This window comes from Coturnix japonica, chromosome 20 (assembly GCF_001577835.2).
Source record: "Coturnix japonica isolate 7356 chromosome 20, Coturnix japonica 2.1, whole genome shotgun sequence".
Classification (NCBI taxonomy): Eukaryota; Metazoa; Chordata; class Aves; order Galliformes; family Phasianidae; genus Coturnix; species Coturnix japonica.
The window spans coordinates 670398-695169 of record NC_029535.1 but is presented as its reverse complement, the minus strand read 5'-3'; the positions used below and the strand labels follow the sequence as shown (position 1 = coordinate 695169).

The 24772-nt window shown below is 41.9% G+C and overlaps 1 protein-coding gene across 5 annotated transcripts in view; it reads left to right on the top strand.

Annotated features, from left to right (window-relative positions):
• RALGAPB (Ral GTPase activating protein non-catalytic subunit beta) overlaps positions 1–24772 on the top strand; it is a 63023-nt gene that overhangs the window by 17638 nt on the left and 20613 nt on the right. For 2 of the 5 annotated variants that reach the window (XM_015881293.2, XM_015881294.2), the window contains exons 8-20: positions 51–199; positions 309–525; positions 5650–5685; positions 7538–7739; positions 9113–9280; positions 10484–10598; positions 10838–10985; positions 13477–13541; positions 14590–14722; positions 16701–16834; positions 19861–20043; positions 22387–22538; positions 23998–24185. In XM_015881293.2, coding sequence (XP_015736779.1) covers positions 51–199; positions 309–525; positions 5650–5685; positions 7538–7739; positions 9113–9280; positions 10484–10598; positions 10838–10985; positions 13477–13541; positions 14590–14722; positions 16701–16834; positions 19861–20043; positions 22387–22538; positions 23998–24185 — 1890 coding nt within the window. The remainder of the gene's footprint in view (positions 1–50; positions 200–308; positions 526–5649; positions 5686–7537; positions 7740–9112; positions 9281–10483; positions 10599–10837; positions 10986–13476; positions 13542–14589; positions 14723–16700; positions 16835–19860; positions 20044–22386; positions 22539–23997; positions 24186–24772) is intronic. The other 3 variants (XM_015881295.2, XM_015881297.2, XM_015881296.2) reach the window with 3 other exon arrangements.

Here is a 24772-nt window from a genome sequence, read left to right as displayed (position 1 = left end):
GCTGTGTATGTTCATAGATGATGTGTTGAGAGCTGGCTTGATTTTTGCAGGCATTTCACGACCCCGGTCAGACAGTGCACCACCCACGCCAGTAAACAGGCTGAGCATGCCCCAGAACACTGCTATCAATACGACTCCACCCCATAACCGAAGGCATCGGGCTGTGACTGTGAATAAAGCAACAATGAAAACCAGCACGGTAAGATTTCATATTCTGTGTTTAAGTACTTACTGTGTTGCATAGCTTCCTTGGTTAGAGGAAGTGATTTTCATTTTATAGGAGCTGGTTTGTTCTTCCATTCAAACAGGTAACCACTGCACATGCTTCCAAAGTGCAGCACCAACCATCCTCTACTTCTCCGCTCTCTAGCCCAAACCAGACAAGTTCTGAACCACGGCCACTGCCAGCTCCTCGCAGGCCAAAGGTCAACAGCATCTTGAACCTCTTTGGATCGTGGTTATTTGATGCGGCATTTGTTCACTGTAAACTTCATAATGGAATAAACAGAGACAGCAGCATGACTGGTAAATATTACTGAAAATATCTGTTCATTTTTTTTCCTTGTTTTATTGACATTTCCTACCTGCAAGATTAACTTGAATGTGTAACTGGTAAATAAAAATAAAATCCTAAGAGCTTGTAGTGGTTAACCCCTCCCAGCTGAACCAGCACCAGTAGGTGTCTGGGGGCTGTTAAATTAAAACAAATAAATTAATTACTGTTCACAACTAAGCACTCACTTGCTCACACAAGTAAGGAAGTTGCAGTTGTGCGGGCAGGACAGATTATTTACAGAACGACATAAAGAGGCAAGAGTCCATTTCCTGGTTTGAAATCTGTCTGAATGTATCTTTGAGTAATGGCAAGTTTTTATAGTGACTCTTATGTCTGCAAAATTGTCAAACCTCACTGCAGATACTGCACAAAGTTGTGCTTTGTGTTCTTGGAGAATGCTGTGTGAACAGGTGATCCTTCAAATAGCAAGTGGGATTTTTTCAGTGATGGCTGTTACATGTTCCCATGTATGACTTGATACCTTACACATCTGCAGTCCTCAAGTGCTAGGTTTATCTCGTCTCCTACATTTTGTTCAGCTCTAGAAGTCAGATGTTTTGAGATCTGATAGAAGAATTAGGGCTGTGCTCTGAGAGGCTTTCAAGCACATTCTTTCCTTGAGTGATAAATATTCAGGAGAAAAACAAAAGCTTTCTCAATCCTTGCATTTTTCCTGTTTTTTGTATAGTACTTAAGATGTCTTCTAAACCTTCACGAGAGATCTGTTCATCAGAAGCTTACTGGCCAAAGTAAGAAAAATAGGTAGAGGTTTGTTGTAGCAAGTTGGATTTATAATAATACTCAATATTAGTAGTTAAACCCATGAACTTCCTTGTTTGTTGTGTCACAAATCATTTGTGTGGAAATGATGGATTTGGGATCTCTCAAAACTTTTAAAGTAAGCACTGAAGAAGCACCCATGCTGCTGAAACCCTGCAGAGAGGCACCATTCCTTCGGAGATCTCAAGGTCAGCTGCTCAGAAAACATGGCAAGGCTCCCAAGGAGCTCACCTTGTGGAGATTCTGTTGACTTGAAGTATCAGCAGCTTGAAAGTCAGATCAAAGTCAGAATTAGAAGACTTATTTTCTAGGAGTCTAATCTATGAAACCTGATGCCTCCAGGGGAAATCTTTTACTTCTTGAACTTAGTAAGGCCAAAGGTGCTGTGCTGGAATGATTAGATGGGCCAAAAGGGCTGTATGCTGTGGTCCCTCTCCCCCACACAAGTGGGGCCCATTGTATCTTGTATTTGCTTGCTTCTGCTTATTCTACTCTATATAGAGTCATAGAATCTTATCATAGAATCTTTAAGATTGGAAAAAGCCACTAAGGTCATCAAGTCTAACCATCATGCCTGCTAAAACAATGGCTCACTACTCTTTCTGAGGAGAAATATTTACTTCTATCCAACCTTAAGCTCAACTTGAGGCCATTAGTGTCCTAGGAGCAGAGGCCTAACCCCACCTCGCTACAACCTCCTTTCAGGTTGTTTAGAGAATGATGAGGCTTCCTCTGAGCCTCCTTTTCTCGAGACTGAACCATCTCAGTTCCCTCAGCTGCTCCTTGTTGTCTTGTGTTTCACAGCTTCATTGCCCTCTGGACACTCCATGGTCTCAATGATTTTCTTCTAGTCAGGATCCCAACACTGAACACAGCACTCGAGATGCAGCCTCACCAGTGCTGACTGCAGATGTACAGTCACCTCCTGCTGGCTGTGCTATTTCTGACACAAGCCATGATGCCGTTGGTCTTCTTAGCCACCTGGGCACACTGCTGGCTCACGTTCAGTGGGCTGTCAGCTAATAACTTCAGATCCTTTTTTCTCTATGCAGCTTTCCAGCCACTCTGCCCCAAGCCCATAGCAATGCATGGAGTTATGGTCAAAGGGCATGACTCTGCAATTGGTCTTACTGAAGCTCATACAGTTGGCCTCAGCCCATCAATCCAGGCTGTCCAGATTCCTCTGTAGGGCCTTCCTACCCCCAGGCAGATAGACAGTTCCTCCCAACTTGGTGTTATTTGCAAATGCACTGAGGGTGCACTCAATGCCCTCATCCCAATCATCATTAATGCTGTTAAACAGGGGGAGTTGGAGCTTCATGATCCTTGAGGTCCCTTCCGACCTGGGCCATTCTGTGATTCCGTAAACAGGACCGGCACCAGTACTGACTCCTGAGGAACACCTCTTGTGACCAGCTGCTGGCTGGATGTAATTCTGTTCACCACCACACTCTGGGCCCAGCTCTCCAGCCAGTTCTTCACCCAGTGAAAAGTGCACCTGCCGGCTTCTCCAGGAGAATTCTGTGGGAAACAGTGTGAAAGGCTTTGCTGAAGTCTAGGTAGACGACATTGGCAGCCTTTCTTGCATCCACTGGGCAGGTCACCTGGTCATAGAAAGAGATGAGGTTGGTCAGGCAGGACCTGCCTTTCACAAAACCCTGTCGTCTAGACTTGATCCCCTCGGTGGGGCTTGTGAGAAGAGGCCAGCAGAGAAGGGACAGCTAGCTGTCACTATCCCTGTGCTTAGGGAAGGTGATGAAAATAAGTCTTGTTATGACTTTTTTCTGTCTATGGGTTGGCTATGCCGGTATGTCACAGTCTATCTCCCATTCTCAACAGCTTAGTATAATAATGCTTATGTCGCTAGCTTGGATGTGTTTTACATGGTTGGCACTGTTATTGATAAACCTTGTGTAAGCCTCAGGAAGAAAATCCTCTCTCTGCAAGACCAAAGAGATGTTGCTGCCCTGGTACACCTTTGCAGAAAAATGCATCTTCTAGAGTGTTTTTTTTATTTCTCTTACTGCATATGACACAGACTTTCAACAAGTACTGATGTGATGTGATTTCTAAATAGATGTTCTTGAGCTACCCTAGAAGAAACTGTGGAGGATGGGATGCAGTCTCAAATTCTACTTCAGAGATTAGTTCAACTCCTTTAAATGAGCCATGCTGATTCACAGGGAATAGCACATCATCTTTCTCCCATCTTACAAGAAGTCTTTTTGATGAGCTTTATGAATTAAGGAGCATTTGGTCAAGGCCCAGGCAAATGAGTAGATTTTGCTTTCCTGGACCTTTTGCTTTTTTTCTAGATGCAGTGCCTCGTGTTTCTGATTTCTTCAACACACTCACTTCCTGAAGTCAAAAAGAGTAAGAAAGGCCTTTCTGAGGTGGAAAAAATGTACAACTTTTTGTAGGTTTTGAACTGAAAAATACTTGGGTGGATGGGAGAGTAACCCATCCAGCTCTAGTTGGTGTTGATTTGGTTTGAGCAGGGTGCCCAGGTAGGTGATCTCCACATGCTCCGACTTCAGCTATTCTATGGTTCTGTGAATATAAATACTGCCTCAATCTTTTCACTTTTCTGTTATTTCCGTGGTAAAAATTGTACTAATCTAGAATCCTGCAGTAGTTATTGGAGATATTTCACATTTGCAGTTGTAGCATTTTTAGTCTGTGTCTGTTTGGGAGAAGAGAGATTGCGGAATTCTTTTCTCTGCTGTGAGGTTAGCTGGAGGTAATCTGTGTACAGCTGAATGTTGATAGGGTTTCATTACCTAGAAGGCAGTCTTCCTGTTTGCTCTGAGCCTCCTCCTTCCTGATGGTCTTTCGTAGTTGTTTGGATTCTGAAGATGTAACAGGGATCTTGGCATCATCAGTGCCAATGCTCTTGTGCCTATCCTGTGTTGGGTTTTAGTTTCTGCACTGAAACCTTAATGGTGAAGCTTTAGAGAAGGCAGCTAGTAGACATTATTCTGTATCATGGGAAGAGATGAAAAATGCTCAGTTCTGAAGTAAGTGTTTGGTGCTGAAAGGAGTTGGGTGTTGCTGGTGCAGTCAGTAGAACTGGATGGCTCAGTGATTGTTAAAGTGTGGAATGGATTGCTCCACATGATAAAAGTCTTTAAGAAATCCATCAGGAAGGCATTAGGCAGATATCCCTGAATATGGCAGCTCTGGGGAGTGCACATGTGCAGAGCTCCAGTTGGCTGACAGGATATATCCAGCACGGTGGGCTGTAAATGCTGCTTATCACTGTCCTCAGCAAACAGTGAGGGCTGGGAGGAACTCAGTAACCCCTTGTGCCAGTGTTTCAGTGAGTGGATCTTCCAGTCAGATGGGCTTGTTCTTAAACCCTCTTCCTAAAGAAGTCATGGTCTTGCCAGCCATGTGCTGTAAAGTGGCTGGGGGAGTTGTGCTTCAGGTGGTTGCTGATGTCACCCGGGTGCTCTTGGGCCTTGAAGCAATCTTGGGGTAAAGTTTAATCTTTTAGGCCCTCTTGTTGTTACTGTGGTGCCTCAAAGACCGTATAGGTCTAGGAGGCAAGTGGGAGAAGCCCTGATGAGGGAAGTTTTGAGTATTGCTGAGAGGCTTGGCATACACAGGTCTTATCTGACCTAGCATGTGTAGAGAACACGAGAGGTGCAGATTGTTTTCATGATGCCTGGTTACTGGAATCCTTTTACTCTCTCATCTGTTTCTGGAGATTGTTTTTGAGGTGTTGATCTTTCTAGTGGTGCTCTGCCTCTTATTTCTGCTTTGGAAGGTGGTTGGTGGAGCTGATGGTCAGGGGAGGCATGCCCGTGCTGGTTTGGGTTGTTGGCAGCTTGGCATACAGAGAACAGAGCAGTAATGCAGTCAGGAGCTGATGGTTTGGCAGCTTATGGTTGAGGAGGCTCTGTAGGTAAGTAATCTTCCCCTCAAGAAACATAACCGAGTCACAGAAAGTGTTGGGGAGCCTGCTGCGTGCTCCATGTGCAATGTACTGTAGGCAAATGCACCTGAGCTGGGAAGGGTTAATACATCCTGTTAAAGAGCTAATGTACATTGATATGAACAGATCTAAATCTTGCTAGTATTTTGTAACTTTTTGTTCATTGTTTTGCATGATACTTTCCAAACCATAATTTTGGACCTGAATGCCGATTTCCTGTGTGTTTAACAAGCTTGCTGTATCATAAAGCTTTGAATCTATTTTTTAAAAAAGCTAAAAGCTTCTTAACTTAAATTACAATTTCACCATCTTAAAAGTATTTTATAACTACTGCTGTCCTTTGATTTGTTTCCATTTTATTTCTATTATCTTGCAGCATCTTTTATCCAAATTCTTCTTTCTTATAAATCTTGTAAGTAGGAACAAGTAGCTTTTCCTTAATTGCGGTCATGCTTTTCTTTTTCCATAATCCCATCTTTTATTTGTGAATTCATTCTCATTGTCTCTTGTAGCTTTTGCACTTTTACTTGAAAAAGACAAGTAATTTTTTGTGTGTGTTTTTGAATGGGGAGGATTGTTGGCAAAAGCAAAATTAATCTGCCTGAATCAGTCCCATCTTTTATGTCCTTTAGTCTGTGATCATGTCATGAGTTTCAGGACTTTGCACTAACCATGTTTTTTTTTTTTTACTTAAAGCTTATTTTACAGACCTAGTGTTTGATTTGTATGCATTGTGCATGTAGTGTTTTTTTCCAACTACAGTATATTGCTGGATAGCTTATTCAGGACAAAAAATGGCTCATGGGAAGATGCATAAAGATTTGTGCTTATTTGCTGCTTATGCTGTGAAAATTGCTGAGGTAACAATAGGTCACACAATTTATAGACACAAATTAACAGTAGGCGCTTGTCATTGGAAAGCTGCTTCTTAAAAGAAACACAAACAACCCTCAAAAACTAAATCCAAACAAAAATCTTACCCATAAATGAAAAAGTATTCCATACGTCCAGGTGTTCGAGTTTTTGTCTGACTGACTGAACGTGACCCTGATATTCCCTAGTAACCCAGGCATGAGATAGAGCAGGATCTTTGCTGCAGGTAGAGTTCCTAGCTTGATTTATTAGGAGCACACTTTATTTGTTCTCTTTGGTTTTGTAGCTCATAAAATGTCAGAAGATCAGCACAGTCTTAGCTGAAAATGAGAAAGAAAATGCTGCTTCTGCCATTAGTATTCCAAGAGTGAATTTTCTACCATTTTCTTTTTTTTTCCTTCCTATCTCTTTGGAAATTGAGGGCATTATACACAAATTTGTTTTGGTTGTCCTTTTAGAAGAAATAAAGAAGCCAGCAAGATGAGTAGCCCCTTGCATCCTATGTGCCTGATACTGATGTGTGAAAGGTGTACTGGAAAATAGACATGGATTGAATTGAGTCGGACTGGCAGAGCCATCCTTCAGGAACAGAGCACAAAGCTAAGCGGGGTCACAGAATGGCTTAAGTTGGGAGGGACCCTAAAGATCACTGAGCTCCATCTCCCCCACTGTAAGCAGAGCCCAGAACCCAGTCACGTCGTTGTGGCTGTGGTCTCAGATGTCTGCTGTGTGTCAGCACACAGGGGAGACCTGTGCTTCTGGCAGCTTCCATCTGCGAGCTCTCTGTGCTCATATGGGGGGAGAGGGAACCAAAACAGGAGAGTGGCTCTCAGCACTCAGGCTCTTTCTTACGACGGGTCCTTCGGAATTCTTGGGTTTGTTGTTTTTTTTTTTTTTTTTTTTTTTTTTTAAAGTAAATCATTTATGTTTATGCAACATAATGGAGTTGAAGTAGTTTGATGTTCAGAGCAAGAAAAGTGATCAGTCAGTTGCAAGTAAGCGCTTGTGTGGAAGTGGTAGTAATGGCATAGTGAAAAAGTTTGTTGCTGTTTTAAGGGTGTAAGGAAAGTAATTTTCTGGAGATGAGAACAAGGCAAGGAATACCCTTGTCCTCTGAGGGGACAGGGAGGTATTGCTGGATACAAGGAGACACTTCCCAACACAGAATTGGGATTAAATTCAGAGTATGAAGGTGAATTGTTCCAATCCGTACAAGGACAAAAGTTAGTTATAGCCTCAAATAGTTCCTAAACAGATACACTGACTCAAATACAGTGAACTAACAGCTTCATGATAACTGCTAAATTGGACTTGATCTTTGTGTCCAGGATCCCATGAGCCTGTTATATATGTTAACAAACACAGTGAAATACTGTTTTTTTTCTTCCCAGCTATAGCAACTCAAGCTAGCATGGAGTTTCGACGGAAAGGATCCCAAATGTCCACAGATACAATGGCTTCCAACCCTTTGTTTGATGCCAGTGAATTCCCAGACAACTATGAAGCAGGAAGGGCAGAAGCATGTGGGACACTGTGTAGGATATTTTGTAGCAAGAAGACTGGGGAGGAAATATTACCAGCTTACTTATCCCGGTACTAACCTATCTTCCAGTTGCTTTATTGGTGTAATTTTATGGTGCAAAGGAATTTGCAATACATAGCATTTAGTTACTGTCTGAATCCTGTGCTGCCAGCTCTAAGAGCCTGGTTGGTCTGCACGTGGCACAGACAGAGCTCCCTCTGTAAACCAAGCATAGGCTTTGTCTTCTCAAGGTGCTGGTTTCCATTGGGCTTCCTTCAAGCTCTAATTGAGGGGAAACCCCTCCATCAGCTGGAGGGAAAACTTTTTGGTCTTTGTGACACTTGAAGATTTTTAAACAAACTTGTTGGTAAGATGGACAAAAATGCGCAGATGAGAGATTGTGTTTTGTTAGATTGTGAAGGGTGTTGTGTTGTCAAGAAACACTGGAATGGAGTATATATCTTTTTAGTGATTTTTACATACAGAATTGCACTAATCTTCTATTGTTTATTTATGATTGTTATGATTATTATTATTTTTCTAATTTTCATCCTGAACTACTTCAATTTTCAGTTTAATTTCTGGTAAAACAAGGCCATCCTGCCTACCAGAGTCTCAGTTTTTCCAACTTTTTTGGTGAAAGAGTAGCAAAAGTCAGAGACAGAGAATCAGCTTTATAAATAATAACTCTCAAACTGTTCAGTTACCTTTGCCATAGGTGGCATCAGAACTGGAAGACTGAACCGTTCATGTATGTGGTAGTGCTGTGTGCATTAGATGGTCTGTTTCTCTTACGCAGTCAGATTCCTCTGTTCTGTTAAGTTGTGGAGGTGTTTTTTTTTTGTGGGTTTTTTTTTTTTTTGTGGTGTTTTTAAAATATAGATACACTTCAACCTAAGACCTGTAGAGGAATCCAACTGCTTCAAGAGATGAGGTACTCTGGGATGATGGCCAGCTAGATAAGGTGTTTCACACCCCTCTGCTTTTTCATTTGAAATAGCTTGTTTATATTTTCCTTCTCATTTTCCAGATGTTAGAATTGCTGTCACAGTGTTGTTTCCCCCCCAGGGATTTTGCAGCATTTTTCTTCTGTGCTAGGGAATTAGAACCAAGGTTCCATTTACATCCTTATACGAGCAAGGTGGTAATGGTGAGCACTGTTAGCAAACATCTGTACTGTAACTGCAGCAGCTCTCAGACCCTGAGTTTCAAGGAGACAGATGTTTCAGCAGAATGGTACTCTGCTGGCTTTTCACATGCAGGGTGTGTGATTAGTGTGGCTATTTTTGATAGCTGGCTAGCTGCACTTGCCTTTGCTAACTTATCTTGGCTCCTATTTTATGCTGTTATATATAGAAAAGACCTAATTGCTACACACTCGTGTTCATGTGGAATGCTGATACTTTTTATGTGCAAATAATTCAATCTTATCTTTCTTTGTCAGATTTTACATGCTTTTAATTCAGGGTTTGCAGATAGCAGATTTCGTTTGCCACCCTGTTCTTGCCAGTGTTATTCTGAACTCCCCTCCTTTGTTCTGCTGTGACCTGAAGGGAATTGATGTCGTGGTTCCATATTTCATTTCGGCTCTTGAAACTATTTTACCTGACAGGTAAATTGCTGTTTCCTTATAGATATTATCAGATATTATGGGAAGGTGTTTATCTGCCGGGGTTTCTGTCATTCCTGGATAGCTTTCACTGGAGGAGTTCTGTAATGTGGGCCCCATGCTGTGTGTGTATGTGATAGTGATTCCAGCAGTGTTTCATAAGCTCTGCCTTTCATTTCATTTAATGCAATTACCCTTAAAGTAGTAGCAGCCCTTTTTAAAAACGCAGAGTGTTTGAGTTTTGTTATCTAAGTATTCATTATTGGAAAGCGGTAGCTACAAGAATAGGGAAAAGTGCTTTAGCTCAAATACATTTAAAGCCAACTTATTTTTAAGGAGAATTTTACAGCATGTTTTATACTGGCTGTTACTGCAGCGACTTTATTCAGAAAGTAACTTTACATGTCACTAAGTGGGAAAAATTGATCATTAGACAGGCTAGGGAAGCTGGAGTAGGTTCCTAAACTGGAATATATGCCCTTGTTTGTTAGAGCTGTACAGATTTCTGCATATTCTGTTAAATAACTTAAGGCACTTACTACTGCTCTGTGCCTGCCTTCTTCTCCACATGTTGTATGTATTGATGCTGCATATCAGTTTGAAGTTATACATAAACTATTATTCATCTTCTGGGCTTAAATCTGAGCTGCTGCTTCTTGTAGGTGGATCTTACAAGTAGAATTTACTAATGGCTTTATACAAAATGTGGTCTGTTTTCAAGCAGACTGTATTTTATACAGGACACACACAAGCATGTTCTGGGGATTTCTGGTAGAGCTGGGTTGATGGGATTTGCAGTAAGCACACGGAGGTTTGTGACTGGCTCTTCCAGCACTGAGGATGCAGAGTATGAATAAGACTTTGGTTTGCTCAATGGTTCAGTGCAAAATAATTCATTCAGTCAGGAATTCATCATTTGCTAATCGGTTCATTTGCAACTGCTAAAAAATAAGAATCTTGAGTCTATCACAGAATCACACAGAATCACAGAATCACAGAATTGTAGGGGTTGGAAGGGACCTCTAGAGATCATCGAGTCCAACCCCCCTGCCAAAGCAGGCTCCCTACTAGTCTAGGAAGAAACAGCTACATTGAGTATTCCAAGTTATTTAAGTCCAGTGGGTGGCTGTATATTTAGTATTCAATTAGATTTGACTTCAAAATCTTATGAAGAGTTGATTAATTTTACGGTGCTTTGATTTGCAGAGAACTCTCAAAGTTTAAAATCTATGTAAACCCCACAGAGCTAAGAAGAGCTTCCATTAACATCTTGCTGTCTTTGTTGCCTCTCCCTCATCATTTTGGAACCATAAAATCGGAGGTAATAACCTTATAGCTTTGTTTTACATGCTGAATTTTGTCTTCTGGGTTGTGCAGTGGCATTTGGGTGAGCTGTGATATTTGGCGTTTTGTTTAGCCCTGAAACTCATAGCGCAAGTTTGGCAGGAGCAATTTGTGCTGTGGATACTGACTTTTGAAAGTAATGCCATGCTGGTGTGTTTAGTGTAAATATGGCATCGATTTCTAATTGATACTGAAATAAATTTATTGTTCCTTCAGGTTGTCCTGGAAGGGAAATTCAGCAATGATGACAGCTCAACGTATGATAAACCAGTAACCTTCCTTTCCTTGAAGCTGAGGCTTGTGAATATACTTATAGGAGCTTTGCAAACTGAAACAGATCCCAACAACACTCAGATGATACTAGGTAACTTCAACATCTTTAATTCATCAGTTTTGTTATGGAAGTGTCTTCATCACTCCTAGAATAATTTGGTACATTCGTGTGATACTTTGCAAGAAAAAGAGTCCTGTCAAATCATCTTCTGTATAATCTCCCTCATATTATTAAAGCACTTTTAAAAGCCTCATATTTTTGTTAAGTAATCGCTCTCTACCATTCTAAATGTAATCCCTACCATGCTAAATGTAGAATGGCACTTGAAAAGTAAAAATAGACTTAAAGCACATTCTTGAAGTAGAAGTCAGTCATAACTCAGAATGGAAATAGGAAGAAATGTTGTTCTAATATTGGTAAAAAATCTCGAGTAAAGGATTACAGGGAACATTTCAGTTTTTGCCATGCTCGAGCCTAAAAACAGACTGAAATACTGGGTAACAAGTACTCTAGCATTGGCAGAGTACAGATGGTATTTGTTTAGCACTGTGCAATCCTTGCACAAAAGCTCCAGCATACAATCTGCAGATACATCATGGTTTGGCAACAAACTGTTGGATGTGTTAATGTGTCAGTGCTGAGGAAGTAAGTAGAACCTGGAATCTTAAATAGTGCACAGTCTGTTAAGCAGATGTATTTTCAGGCAGGTAAAAATTTCATTGCCTCACACTTTTTTTCCCTGATTTGCTTCCCTTTCATTATGTAAAAGTAGCTTTTTTCATTTATGGTGTCCTCAAAATAGTTACCATAGTATTTTCCCATAGTATTTTCCTTTAACAGTTTAAAAAGCAAGTGGATTTACACTGGGTAGATAGCTGACTTGGTCTGGAAGCCTGCCTGGATAATTGGGGAGGGAGGAAAAAGTGAATAAGCAATGAAGTGAATGGAAACAAATCCAGCCTGCGAAGTCTTTCTAAAAGCTGTTCTTACAGGACAATTCTTGAAACCTTTTCTGTACAAGCAGAAGACATGGGGATAATAATTTCTGAAGGATGATTTGCAGCCAGTTCTGCAAGTGAAGGGATGAGGATGTGTGTGGTTTCTAAGTGATGCTTGCAGAACATCAGTACACACGTGGCTGTATCAGCTCTGGGATGGGTGATGTTCTGTTAAATCCTACCCATATGTATGGGTATGCCGCTGCTAAAGGTTGGTGCCGGCATCCCAGCTATTGAGATACTCTGCCTGTGATGTTTTTTATACTGTTACCTGGCTGACAGACCTTACTGCTTTGTTTCTCCAATTTTCCCACTGTTACCTATATGTGTAACAAGAGTTTATGTCCTGCTGGCTTTGGTTGGAGAGGATTCGTGAGTCTGTAGCTTAGCCAGAGATTCTTATATGTGCCACCAGCTTCTCAGAAACACTGGTGTTTATTTCCAGCTGCTTATTAAATATTTGACAATAACTGTGATGTTTCCCTTCCTATAGCCACTGGTGTTCTCCTAAGCCTTCATGGCTGGGTTGGAGGAAAAATAATGCATCTACAGGCTGTGTGCACCACTAGACATAAGGCATCCAGAATACATTGTCAGTTTTACTTTGCTTGTGTATTACTCTTGTTTGTAGCACTCTCTCCCAAGCTGGATATTTCTGTCTATCTGCTGTTTGATTTGAATGCAGTATAAAATAATATAAAGAAAAGCATGGAAAATTGGATTCTGGTGGTCACTTGTAGGTAGAGAGAGTTTTGGTGTATTATACCTCTGGTGCTGCTCTGACTTTCCTCATTTTGGACTTTGGTTTAATGTTTTTGCTAAAGTGAAATGAAATTTATATTTAATAATTTGTGAGTTTGGAGAGCGATGTTGGAAGTATTGCCCTAGATTTTGGACAGAAACGTCTCTGTAAAAATACTTGTACTAGAGTGGATTTGGGGTTCGTTTAATGGGTCCTTGATCAGTATGAGAATAACTGTGGTCTTGTGTTGATGTCTTAAGGGTTGCTGTATGGAGCAGATCTTACGTTATCTTCCAACAGGCTCCTGCCTGTTCTGGCAGCCCATTAATTAGTGAAAGCACATTTTTGTTTGCCAGCTACCAGCCAAACTGAGGAGGGAGGCTCCTTGTGCCAGGTGCAGAGAGGAGCCCAGACAGCGCTGCATAACCCTTGAGGTGGCTTTGCATTACACACAGTGCTCTTTAGCTGTCTGTTACCTAACAAATGCTGCTTTTTTACTCACAAAATCAGTAATCCTCTTTAAATGTAACCTGAGTTTTTAAATGAGCACAATCTGCTGGGAGACAGGGAAACATTCCAGCTCTTCAGTGAAACAAGAATCCTTCTGAACTGAGGAATTCAGGAAACCTATGTTCAAAGTGTTCTTAAAATAGCCGAAAGAATTCTCTGTCTCAGCTCTCATCTGCATCAGATTGCTAGGCCTGAAGCAAATCCCTGTGTTTTATAAAACCCTTATAAAAGCTCTGTATGAATCAGGAAGGAGATTACGGATGCTAGACTGCATTGTAGCTGTAAGTATTCTACTGTGGTTTTTAGTCACCTCTTGTGTCTAATTCTTCAGGTGCAATGTTGAATATTGTTCAAGACTCAGCACTGTTAGAAGCCATTGGCTGCCAAATGGAAACGGTGAGATTTGTTTTGTTGTTGTTGATGAAGTTATTGCTTCAGAAAAATGTAATTAATTTTATCTGCAGTTTAAACAAGTTCAGTCCAGAGATATGATCGTATTTTCCTATCTGAAAGTATCCTTTGTTATAGAGAATTGTGTTCAGAAAATCTCATTGTTTAAAACTGACTTTCAGTTTCATGGAATCATTAAGGTTGGAAAAGACCACTGAGATCATCATCTAGTCCAGTGTCAGCCCATCATCACTGTGCCCACTAAACCATGGCACGCAACGGACAGGGACTTCACCCTGGGCAGCCTATGCCAGTGCCTGACCACTCTTTTTAAGAAACTTTCCCTAATATCCTACCTGAACCTCACCTGGTGCAACTTAAGGCATCGTAACACTAATCATCATAACACCTCTCATCGTAACACTAATCAGCTGGGAAAAAAGGCTGACCCTCACCTCATTACGACCTCCTGTCAGACGGTTGGAGAGAGTGATGAGGTTTCCCCTGAGCCTTCTCTTCTCCGGACTGAACCATCTCAGTTCCCTCAACAGTTTCTCATAGTCCTGTGCTCCAGACCCCTCAGCTCCGTTACCCTTCTCTGGGTACTCTCTGTGGTTTCAACAGTAAACACAGCACTCAAGGCACAGCCTCACCAGTACCAAGATCAGTGGGATCATCACCTCCTTGCTCCTGCTGGTTGCACTATTTGACACAAGCCTGGATGCCATTGGCCTTCTTTGCCAGCTGGGCTCACGTTCAGCAGGCTGTCAACTGATGCCCCCAGATCCTTTTTCTCTATGCAGCTTTCCAGCCACTCTGCCCCAAGCACCTGTTCCAGCCACAGGCTGCCAGCTTCTCCAGGAGAATACTGTGGGAGACAGTGCGAAAGGCTTTGCTGAAGTCTAGGCAGATGATGACAGCAGCCTTTCCATCCTCTACCAGGCGAGTCACTTGTTCATAGAAGACAGTGACGCTGGTCTTTAACGATGGTGGCTGGATTATGTTCTTGCTGGGCTTTCATCTTTCTGATTTTTATTTTTTTCTAAATTTGCAGAATGGTGGCGAAAATAACCTCTTCAAAAGCCACAGCCGTACTAACAGTGGCATTAGTACTGCAAGCGGAGGCAGTACTGAGCCTACAACACCAGACAGTGAACGGCCAGCACAGGCCCTTCTAAGGGATTATGGTAAGGACGGCTCTTTGGAGAAAATGGTATTATTATATCCTAACTCAGATTTCTTTTTTCCCCTTTAGTAGTTCTGAATAACATATTAATGTGTGGGAGTGTTTTGAAGCCAAGATGGATACTGCTTTGTTTGTTGCTGATTTGATCCCGTATGCACCTATGTGTGGTGTTCACATGTACTGGTTGGTTTTGTGTTAATTGGCTTTTAACCCGCTAAAGGACTCTCCCAGTACAAATTTGAAAAGAGCTTATGGAAAACTGTTTTGCTTTTCAAGATGTCTAATTTTCATGAACAGTAATGCAATGAATGTACACCAGGTGCAAATTAACGGCTTCGTTCATTTTGGAAGCATTCCAAGCTTAGTAGTGTACCTTTTCTTAGCTGTTTTTAAAGTCCATTTGGGGGACTCCGGTTTTACAGAATAAAGAAGTGGAACGCTTGTGAAGTGTTATTTGTTATAACAAAATTTCTTCCATTAACATTGGTTTGTTATGTCTTGTATCGTGCCCTTTCTGAATCTGTGTAGTAGAATTCATGTCCTGGTAAGTCTTTGTGGTGAGCCAGCTGAGATTCTGGATTTTCATTTGCTCCTTCATGCTTTAGCAGTGCGGTTAGTGTTAATTGATGAAGTGAATGTGAGAACAGACTGCCTTGTAGGCCAGGGGAGAAACTCCATTCTCACCAGATGAGAATGTTTCTTTCCCCCAGTTCTCAATGCAGGAAGAGAGAGATTAGTGGGAAAGATTTTAGCATTTTCATGTATATATCATATATACAGATACAGGGATTTACGTAAGTTTGTTAGTGATTTCTCTAGAGGATTTGTCTGAAATGATTTAAAGTGCTGGTTTTTACCACACCACCTTAATTCTGTGTATGATTCATATGTTTTCATTGGCAAGTGTTTCTGGCATCTCACAATGTAAAATGTTCTTTTGTAAGGTTAAAAAAAACCTTGTGTTTTAAGTCATTGAGTCATTGACTTTTCAAACCATAGCGTAAATTGAATGTGTAAAGGGAATATATAAATTGAAAATATTTTTTTGTAATATTTTGGCCTCAAACCTGTTGGCATTATTGATTCGTTTGGCTGGATTTAAGAAAGAAATTCCTGTGCCCACCAGGTAAGGTTGTATTACACTTAGAAAAGGAATTCCAACATTTCTGCCAAGTGCTTGAAGGGGAAATTGCAAACAAGATGGTTTGTTTTTACTGGTTAAGCTGTAGCTGACATTTGAATCTGCTAAGAGGCTGATAGAGAATGCTGGTGCTGAAATTAATTTGCCTACTTCAGCTTTAACAAGTGTATATAATATTTGTGTTCCTAATTCTATGGAGTTGTGAGCGACTGCTCCTAAAAGCACTTCTTTGTTTTTAATTTTAGCCAAAGGTTCAGGAAGATTAAACATTTAGAAACAATTATATCTTTTCTTCCAGGATGGTTTCTTTCATTATCTACATGTAAATACCTAATGCAGCTTCTGATAAATGCTGTGTATTGAGAGGATAGGTAACTTCTGGCTTAGATATCTGAAATTACACGTGATCCATTGGTTCACTGTTATGTATGATGATTATGTATGTACTGATGTCTAACATACATGACTAATGTCCAAATTCTTCTGAGTCTGCAAGATGTTGCAGCAGTGTAAGTGAGGGAGCAAACAGCACAGCCCAACATGAGCTGTTTTCTTGCTGAAATGCATCTGGGTGCTCTGATTGTCCAGAAAATGTCTCTAAAAGAAACAAAACTAAATTGAGATAAGGTGCTTGTCTCCATGCTCATACATTTGTATAGTGTACTGGCGTTGCATACAAGAGAGTTAGCAAGAGACACCAAATTTCCAGATTCTGGGTTGTGTATAATTTTATGTCTGTATTGTGGCTGCTTTGGCTTGTTCCTGTGCTTTGCTTATTGTTACTAATGCTTAGTTATTTTCCCTCCCTGTGGTATGTGTTACTGGGGTTATATCCTAGCTCTTAATACAGATACGGCTGCGGGACTTCTGATACGCAGCATTCATCTGGTAACCCAAAGGCTCAACTCACAGTGGAGGCAGGACATGAGCATCTCACTGGCTGCGTTGGAACTTCTGTCTGGATTGGCAAAGGTGAGAGACGAAGTTTTGGTTGTGATTCCTGTTCTGTTCAGGTGAAAGTCATGCCACCAAGCAGATGTCTGTCAGCACATGTTCTATCTGGAGAAAAAAAGGTGCAGTACTTTTGTAGGATTGCTCTGTCTTACCCTAATGTACGTACTGAGTGATTTAAGTGAAGTGAGTGCAGTGAATGCCTTTGGGCTGAAGGTGAAGCTCAGGGTGGGTGGTTCAGATACACGTAGCCCTACTGTGTGATTCTGGCTGATGTTAGCTGGATGACTTCTAATCGTTCTCATGGATTCTCATACGTGTGGTTTTGCTTTGCTTTGTGTTTTGGTTCTGTTTTGTTGTTGCTGTTTTTTCACACTGCAGTGAGTGAATCTGACATATCAGGTTGGACAGCTGAAAGAAAACCATAGCACTAAGCTTCCAGTGGGCAGTGTGTGGGCTTCAACCCATAGTTTTCAACCCCACTGCTGTGAACCAGTTCTCCTGGTTTACGTTGTTCGATGTTTCTAAGGCTGGTTGAACAGCGAGTGGGCAAACTGAACAAGAGTTTTTGTTGCTGCTGATCCAGGTTGGAAATAGACCAGGGCATTGAAAAACTTGATTGCCCTTTTTGCAAGTGTTGTGCCTACTTTTTTCCTTGTCACGTGGGAAGTAATTTTCTGAGCTATGTGTAACACCTTTTTAATGTGAAGGAGTCTCCTGTTTGGAACTTTGTCTACACACAGCTGTGTTCCTCAGACTAGCTGTGCTGTTTCCCTTCACCACTTCCCAGCTGAATCACTCCTGTTTTATTTTAGCACCCTCAGCTATGGTCTATGTTCTACAACTATAAGGAGACTCACCTGGCAAGTAACTGGAATAATTAGCAAATTGGTGAATAGTAAATAACTAAAGCTACTGGCTTGGGGGGCCTTTTTTGATGAAAAGTAAATTATCCTTTTCTGCTTGAGGGCTTTTGTTCCCAGTCTGGACTTCATGATGTTTGTGAAGCAATGCTTTGGTGTATTTACAGCAGCCACAATGAACTGGTGCAGCAGCTGGGTATTCCCTGCTGTATTCTGTTTGAATATGTATGTCACAGGGCTCTTTTAAAGCTTGGAGTCAGCACTGAGCCATGGTGGGCTGCATGCTGCTTTCATTTCTGCAGTAGCATGAGCTGAAGGACACATTTGATGAAAGTATTCTGCAATGAGTTCAAACATGGTTTTGGGGCGTTCCAGAGCACAATACAGAATCGGGGGTTCTGATTAAGCTAGGATATCCTCCCTGTCCCACTTTGTGCAATGAGATGAGAATGTAAAAATGTGTTTTCAAATGTCTACCCAATTTAATATTAAACTCTGTAATCTCTGAGTAATTCTCAAGTGACTGAAGCAATTCTTCTGAGACATCCAGTGTAGTCCTCTTTCTCTTAGAAAGAAATCTCCACATATTGAATAGTGTCACGGAGTTCTCTCTAGAGCTCACTCCGGGACAGTGGGAACAAACCCGGGGCAGCAGGAACAAAAGCCCCCGCCCCCCTTTTCTCTATCGGCACAGCGCGGCGCGGCCCGGCCCGGCCACGTGCGTTTCGGGAGAGGGGAAGGGAAGGGAGATTGCGATTATGTCTAACAAAAAATGAGGGAGAAAAAAAAGGTGATCTGAGAACGAATGGCAGTTTAATAACCTAATAACACTAAACAACAACAAGAGAGTTTCAACAAAGAGAATACCAAGTCCCAAATCTCACCGATGGAGCTGTGGAAGGGAGGAAGCTCTGACCACGTTGTCTCCTCGCAGGGAGCCGGGCCAACAACCCCGTCCCCTTCCTCACTTCCCCTCCGGTGCCCCTCCCCACATGAACATTTAAGGCAGTCCACAGAAAAAAAACTTGTCCCCTTTACTCCCATTATGAGGCATGGTGTTCTGATGTGGAATACCAACACCAACCAAATTGCGAAACCATAACAAATAGCTACAGAGTAGAGAACTCGTTCTGCTTTCAGCTTTGGAAACCACAATTCCCAAAGCCCTTCTCAGGTTAAGGGATGCCTTGTCCTGTATCTTTTCAGCTGCAGGTCATTACTGGGACTTGGTCCATTAGAAAAATCCTGTTTCCTGCAGCAGTGCTGCTTCCCCAACCTGCATGTCCTAAGCTAATCTTCAAGGGACTCTACCATATATCTTATGTTTCTAAAGGAAGTACTGTGTAGGGCTCCGAGTTGTGGTACATGCCCTTGTTGAGTACAGCTGTCTGGCTCCCATGTTGTCACCTGCAAAACTGTTCAGCAGGGTGCTGGTGGCGCCCCTGCAATAATAAGGCATTATATAGCATGGTCAAACACTACAGAGTAGAAAAATCCAGGTTTAACTGAGTGCTCCTGTGTCAGTTCACATGAAGAACAGAGAGATTTGGTGATTTGGTTAACTGCAACTTGCTGATCCTTGTAACTCAGTGTGCACAGCTCTTCTCTAGCCCCTGTGCTCTAGAGCCTTGTTCCCTGAAGGGGCAGGGATGGGAGCATGAGGGGGATTTCTGCAAACAAATATTTTTTCTGGTTAATCTGCTTGTCTGAGCACGGTTGTTTGTCAGTGAGAATGTGAAAGAAAATCACTGTGCTGGCAGAATTTGCCAAGTGGAAAAGGAGAGGAACACAGCGAAGCCCCATGGATGGAAGACTGGGCAGTGAATGGTTTCTTGGAAGTAGCATGTGGACATGAGTGGGGCTGCTGTAGCTGAAAGAGAGGTCTTTGCTGGTAATAAGTTTAAGTACACAATTATTCAGCTTGCAATTAGTTTCTTATCAATTCAGATTGGTATCATTCTTGCTCTTGGAAACAAAGCCCAGTGATGTGGTGGCACTTTAATGCAGCATCTCTTTTAGTTTCAGTATCCAGCACTGTTTAACATTTTTACCATGAAGTGGCTCAACTGTTTATTCACATTTCTTAAAACTGCATTTAGAAACGCTTTCAAAAGCTAATTCTTCTCTGAAAGGTTTTGTGGAGGAATTGTCACCTGACAGTCCTCTTCTGCTTGCTTTATACAGGTGAAAGTGCTTGTTGATTCCTCTGATCAAAAGAGAGCTATTAGTTCTGTGTGCAGCTACATTGTGTTCCAGTGCAGCCGGCCAGCCCCGCTCCACTCCCGTGACCTTCACTCTGTGATAGTTGCAGCTTTCCAGTGCCTCTGTGTCTGGCTCACGGAGCATCCTGACATGCTGGATGAGAAGGTAAGAATCTCTGATGTGTGTGTGTGTGTGTGTATTCTTAGCCCCCCAGGTTGATGTGCCTTTTGTCCCCAGCTGCCAGTGTTTCAGACTTTAAAACAACACGTCCTTGTAGTTTTCAAGAGCATAGCAGGAATTTCAAAACTAGTTTACTTGCAAAACAGCTTTCAGTTTTGATTTCTCCTTTTCATTCACTGAGAATATTTTTGGCTGTGCAACCAGCATTCTTATTTATAAGAAAGTGTTTTGATCTTTCTTCTTGTTTTGTGAACTGAAAAAAAAAAACCCAAACCAAAACAACCTAAAATTGGAAAAGCAGAAAAATAATGGAGAAATACGAGAATTGTTGGTGTATAAATAGTGTAGTTACCTGCAGCAGATAAGCTTCCCTAAAAGCAATGTTTTTTCTCATTTCTCAGCTCTTACCTATCTAAAGCATTTTCTAAATTTAACAATGGAATTTCTTTAATGCTAATATTTTGATGATTATAAAGTCATAAGAATGGCTTGAGTTGAAAGGAACCTTAAAGATCACTGAGCTCCAAACTTTTTGCCGTGGGCAGAATTGCTAGTCATTACATCAGGCACCAGACCGGGCTGCTCAGGGCTTCGTCCAGCCTGGCCTTGAACACCTCCAGGGATGGGGCATCCTCAGCTTCTCAGGGCAGCAACACTTCACTGAGTACAGAATTTCCTCCAAACATCTAACCTGAATTTTCCCTATTTTAATTTAAAGCCATTCTCTCTCATCCTATAACTATCAGACTGTGTAAAACGTCTGTTTATAAGCCCTCTCCAAGTACTGGACAGCAGTGTTGTTTGCCTGGAGTCTTCTCCAAACAGAACAAGCCCAACTATCTTTCTTGACAGTTGAAGTGCTCCAACCCTCTGAATATATTCATGGCCTCTTCTGGACCGTCTCTGATTGTGTGGGTGCCCCAGGCCTGGACACATTACTCCAGATGCAGTCTCACAAGGGCAGAGCAGAGGAGAACAATCCCCTCCCTGCCCCACTGTCCCCTTTGTTGATGCAGCCCAGGGTATTGTTGGCTTTCCAGGCTGCGGTTGCACACTGCTGGCTCATGAGCAGCTTTTTATCCACCACGAAATTCCTTCTCCACAGAACTGCTGTGTGGGAATTCTTTTCCCAGACTGTGCACATATCTGGGATTGCCCCAACCCCAGTGCAACACCCTGCACTTGGCCTTGTTGAACCTCATTAGGTTCACGTGGTCTGTCTGGGTCCCTTTGGGTGGGACCCCTTCTGTTTTATTGTCTGCATCACTCAATGGTGATTTTTTTTATTTGTATGAGCATCTGCTTTCATTGTAGGCCTGCTTAAAGTGGCAGCTGAGTAACCTGCGTATATATGTAACAAAAAAAAAAAGAGTAAGAGGCATCAATAAAGATGCTTTCTGCATGCACTTTGGGATACTGGCAGTTAGTAGCAGGTAACCAGGAAAGGGATGATTTCCCTGCATATGGCACAACACAGGTTATAAACTTACGTTATGCTTCGTTTTTCTTTCTTTGCTTATTTTTCTGCATGAATTGTGAATTCAAGAAACAACGTGCGCCAAAGCGCAGAGCCCTGCCTGATTTCTGGTGGTGAAAGCTGGTGATTTATTTGTGCTCTGGCTGTAGACAGCTACTTGCTCTTGAGAAAGCTTTCCTCTGTATTCCCTTGCTGAAGCCACCAGAGATGTTCAGTAGATGATTTAATGGTGGGCCGTGTTGGTCAGTCACAGCAGTGATCCCTCTGAGTTCTGGAATCTTCTGTCATATGTTAGTTGGTGCTCTGCTGTGTACCTGTAGAACAACATTATTGCTCTCTTGATGAATTGGATGCCACCACACATTTTGCTTCCTTATGGATGCTGTTGGCAATTGAAAGATTCAGACAATTTTTTTTGCAGTGTTCCAGATGTGTCCATCCTTAATATCCTCAGACTTAATTAAAATTTCTGCAGATAATTTTGGAAATGCATTTATCTTTTAAAATACGTTTACACTTTTCAGTTGTGTTCCTAGCCCACTTGGCTGTTCTGCACAGGTCCAATGGAATATGTTGTGTATATATTAATGTATGTATTAATCCAGAGCACTTTCTAGCAGTAGATATAGAGGCATACTAACAAAATTAGACATCTATGTACAGAGAAAATATAATTTCTCTAGCAAATGTGATCTTAGTACTGTCTGTTAAAATGATTTTCTGCCTTTATTTCTGAGTGCATACCAGAAGCAGTGCACTGCTACAATGAGTCATCTGTTGCTGTTTCTCTGAGGTCTCTGAGATGTCTGTTGAAGTGCTTCTGTTTTAAGGTAGTTCCTCATGTATTTTAGGATTGTTTAAAAGAGGTACTGGAGATTGTGGAGCTGGGTATTTCAGGAAGTAAATCCAAGAGCAGTGAACAAGAGGTGAAGTACAAAGGAGATAAGGAGCCAAACCCTGCGTCCATGAGAGTGAAGGATGCTGCTGAAGCTACGTTAACATGGTAAGTAATTTCTCAGAGCATGTTCATTGTTCAGCATTGTTTTGTTAGAGAATGTTTTAATGGGGGGTTTCCATCTGTTATGTAGTTGAGAGCATCTGAAAAGGCATCCAGAAGTTCCTTCTGGTTTGTCTTTTGGACAGGATTGTCCTGTGTTCTGCCTTCATTGTCTTCCCCCTTCCATTACAGATGTCCAGCAAGGGAAGGATTCCTGTAATTGCTTTCTTCGTTCTGCCCCTTCCTTTCCCTGGAGAACAAAACCTTCCTGCAGCCCCTGGTGTTCTGTTCTGTGCCAGTGCAAAGAGCAGTTCCTTGTGTCTCCCAGTTCCCCTTGTCACCATGTCCTTCCGTTCCCACAGCCTTCTCCTTGGCCTGACAAGTTATGCTCTGTTATTCCCCACACTGATGGGGAAACCGATAGACGCTGTCTCCTGTGTAACACAGCAGGCAATGACACATGTAGCAGGTGTAAGTTAAGTCAGGGTGGGATGTCATTCTGCCCACAGAACTGGGCTTGCTTAATAGATCTGGGAGACTGCTGGAAGTGTGACTGCAGATGATGTGTGGGTTGGGGAGAGGGAGCACAGAAGTAAATTGAGATTCAACTCCAGATAAGCTGAAAAGCACTGTTTTACTGGATGAATAGCATGATGGAGTAGGCAGGACAAACTGAAGATGAGTAGGATAAACATGTGTTGCAAAAGGTGAGAGCTGCTTGCTTATTTTGTTTGTTTTATTTCACAATAAAATCATTATAAGCCTTACCATTAGTAAAAACAACCGTGTTATTGTGAAAGCAGCTTCTCTTTGGAACTTGTGCACAAACCTTTCTTGTTGCCTGAAAGTGCCCTTTTTCTTTTGTTCAGAGGGATGCAGGTATCTGTCTCCCAAGGGAAAAGTGTGGCAGGAGGACTTCAGTAAATTTATTTTAGGTCTGAGTGCAGCCCCATTCAGAACATATGAGCTCCAATCAGTTCTTGCTGTTGGCTCCTGTCATAGAGGCTTTCTGTTAGAAAGATCCTGCACAATTTCAAATTATTTAAATATATACAATTTTAGGAGACTTGTGTATGCCTTGCTTGTTGATAGTGACTGATGGATTGAATTATGGAGGAGCACCTCTAATCATCCATAATATTCGTATGAGAACAAGCATACAAAAAGCTGTAGAACTACAGATTACGTTTTGCTTTACAAGGTATGTTACTGTCTTTACAGCCTGGGTTGTAGATGAACTCGTTGTATAGTCAGATTACTCTTCTTTGTAGGATTCGTGTACACTTGTCCCGGAATTACTGGTTCTCTTTTAAGACAAGCTGGTGGGATAGCGCAGTGCTTGGTTTGTGCTAACCATAGGGGTGACTGCCATGTCGAGATACAAGTGAAGAACAGAGCCTGTGCTTGGGTGGAACAGTAGATCTTCATCTGTCATGACTTCTACCTTTTTTTTTCCCGTTTCCAGTATTATGCAGTTACTTGGAGCATTCCCTTCTCCCAGTGGTCCTGCTTCCCCCTGCAGCTTGGTGAATGAAACCACATTAATTAAATATTCTCGCCTACCCACCATAAACAAGCATAGTTTCCGTTACTTTGTTTTGGATAACAGTGTTATCCTCGCGATGTTGGAGCAGCCTCTAGGGAATGAACAAAGTAAGTCCAGCACTTGTTATTCCTTCCTCTTGTTAAAACTCCCAGCATGCAGTTACAGGAGGAAAAAAGAAGAGATTCTGTATCATGTGGTTCTTTCATGTTTCAGGGCCTTACCTGATCTGTGGGCATGCAGTTGAATAGAATGCTCTGGGATGAAGTGGCAGGGCTAACTTCCATGTCAGCGATAGTCGGACATATACAAACCCTCCTAAATAGTTCACGCAGTTGCCCTTCATCCTTTGAGACCAGTTGCATGCAGCTGAGTGCCATCAGAATGGCAACCGATGGACAAAAGCAGTACCATTGCATTATGGAGACATCCATGCTTTGACCAACGAGAGCTTGTATTAAAAATAATCTATTATTTACATGATGCTTTGAACTGAATCACTCTCCTTAAATTCCCCCTGTGAACCTTTGGGAGTCAGTGCATCGCCCAACAGAGTTGATGAAACTTCTCCTGGACTGGCTCCTCTGATGCTAAGAGAAAAGCTGTTTGTTTATGAGTTGTGTTACAGAATGCTCCAGTCTCACGGGGAATCTCTGTGCAGATCCTGCAGCCATTGCCTCACGTCCAGCCTCAGTCT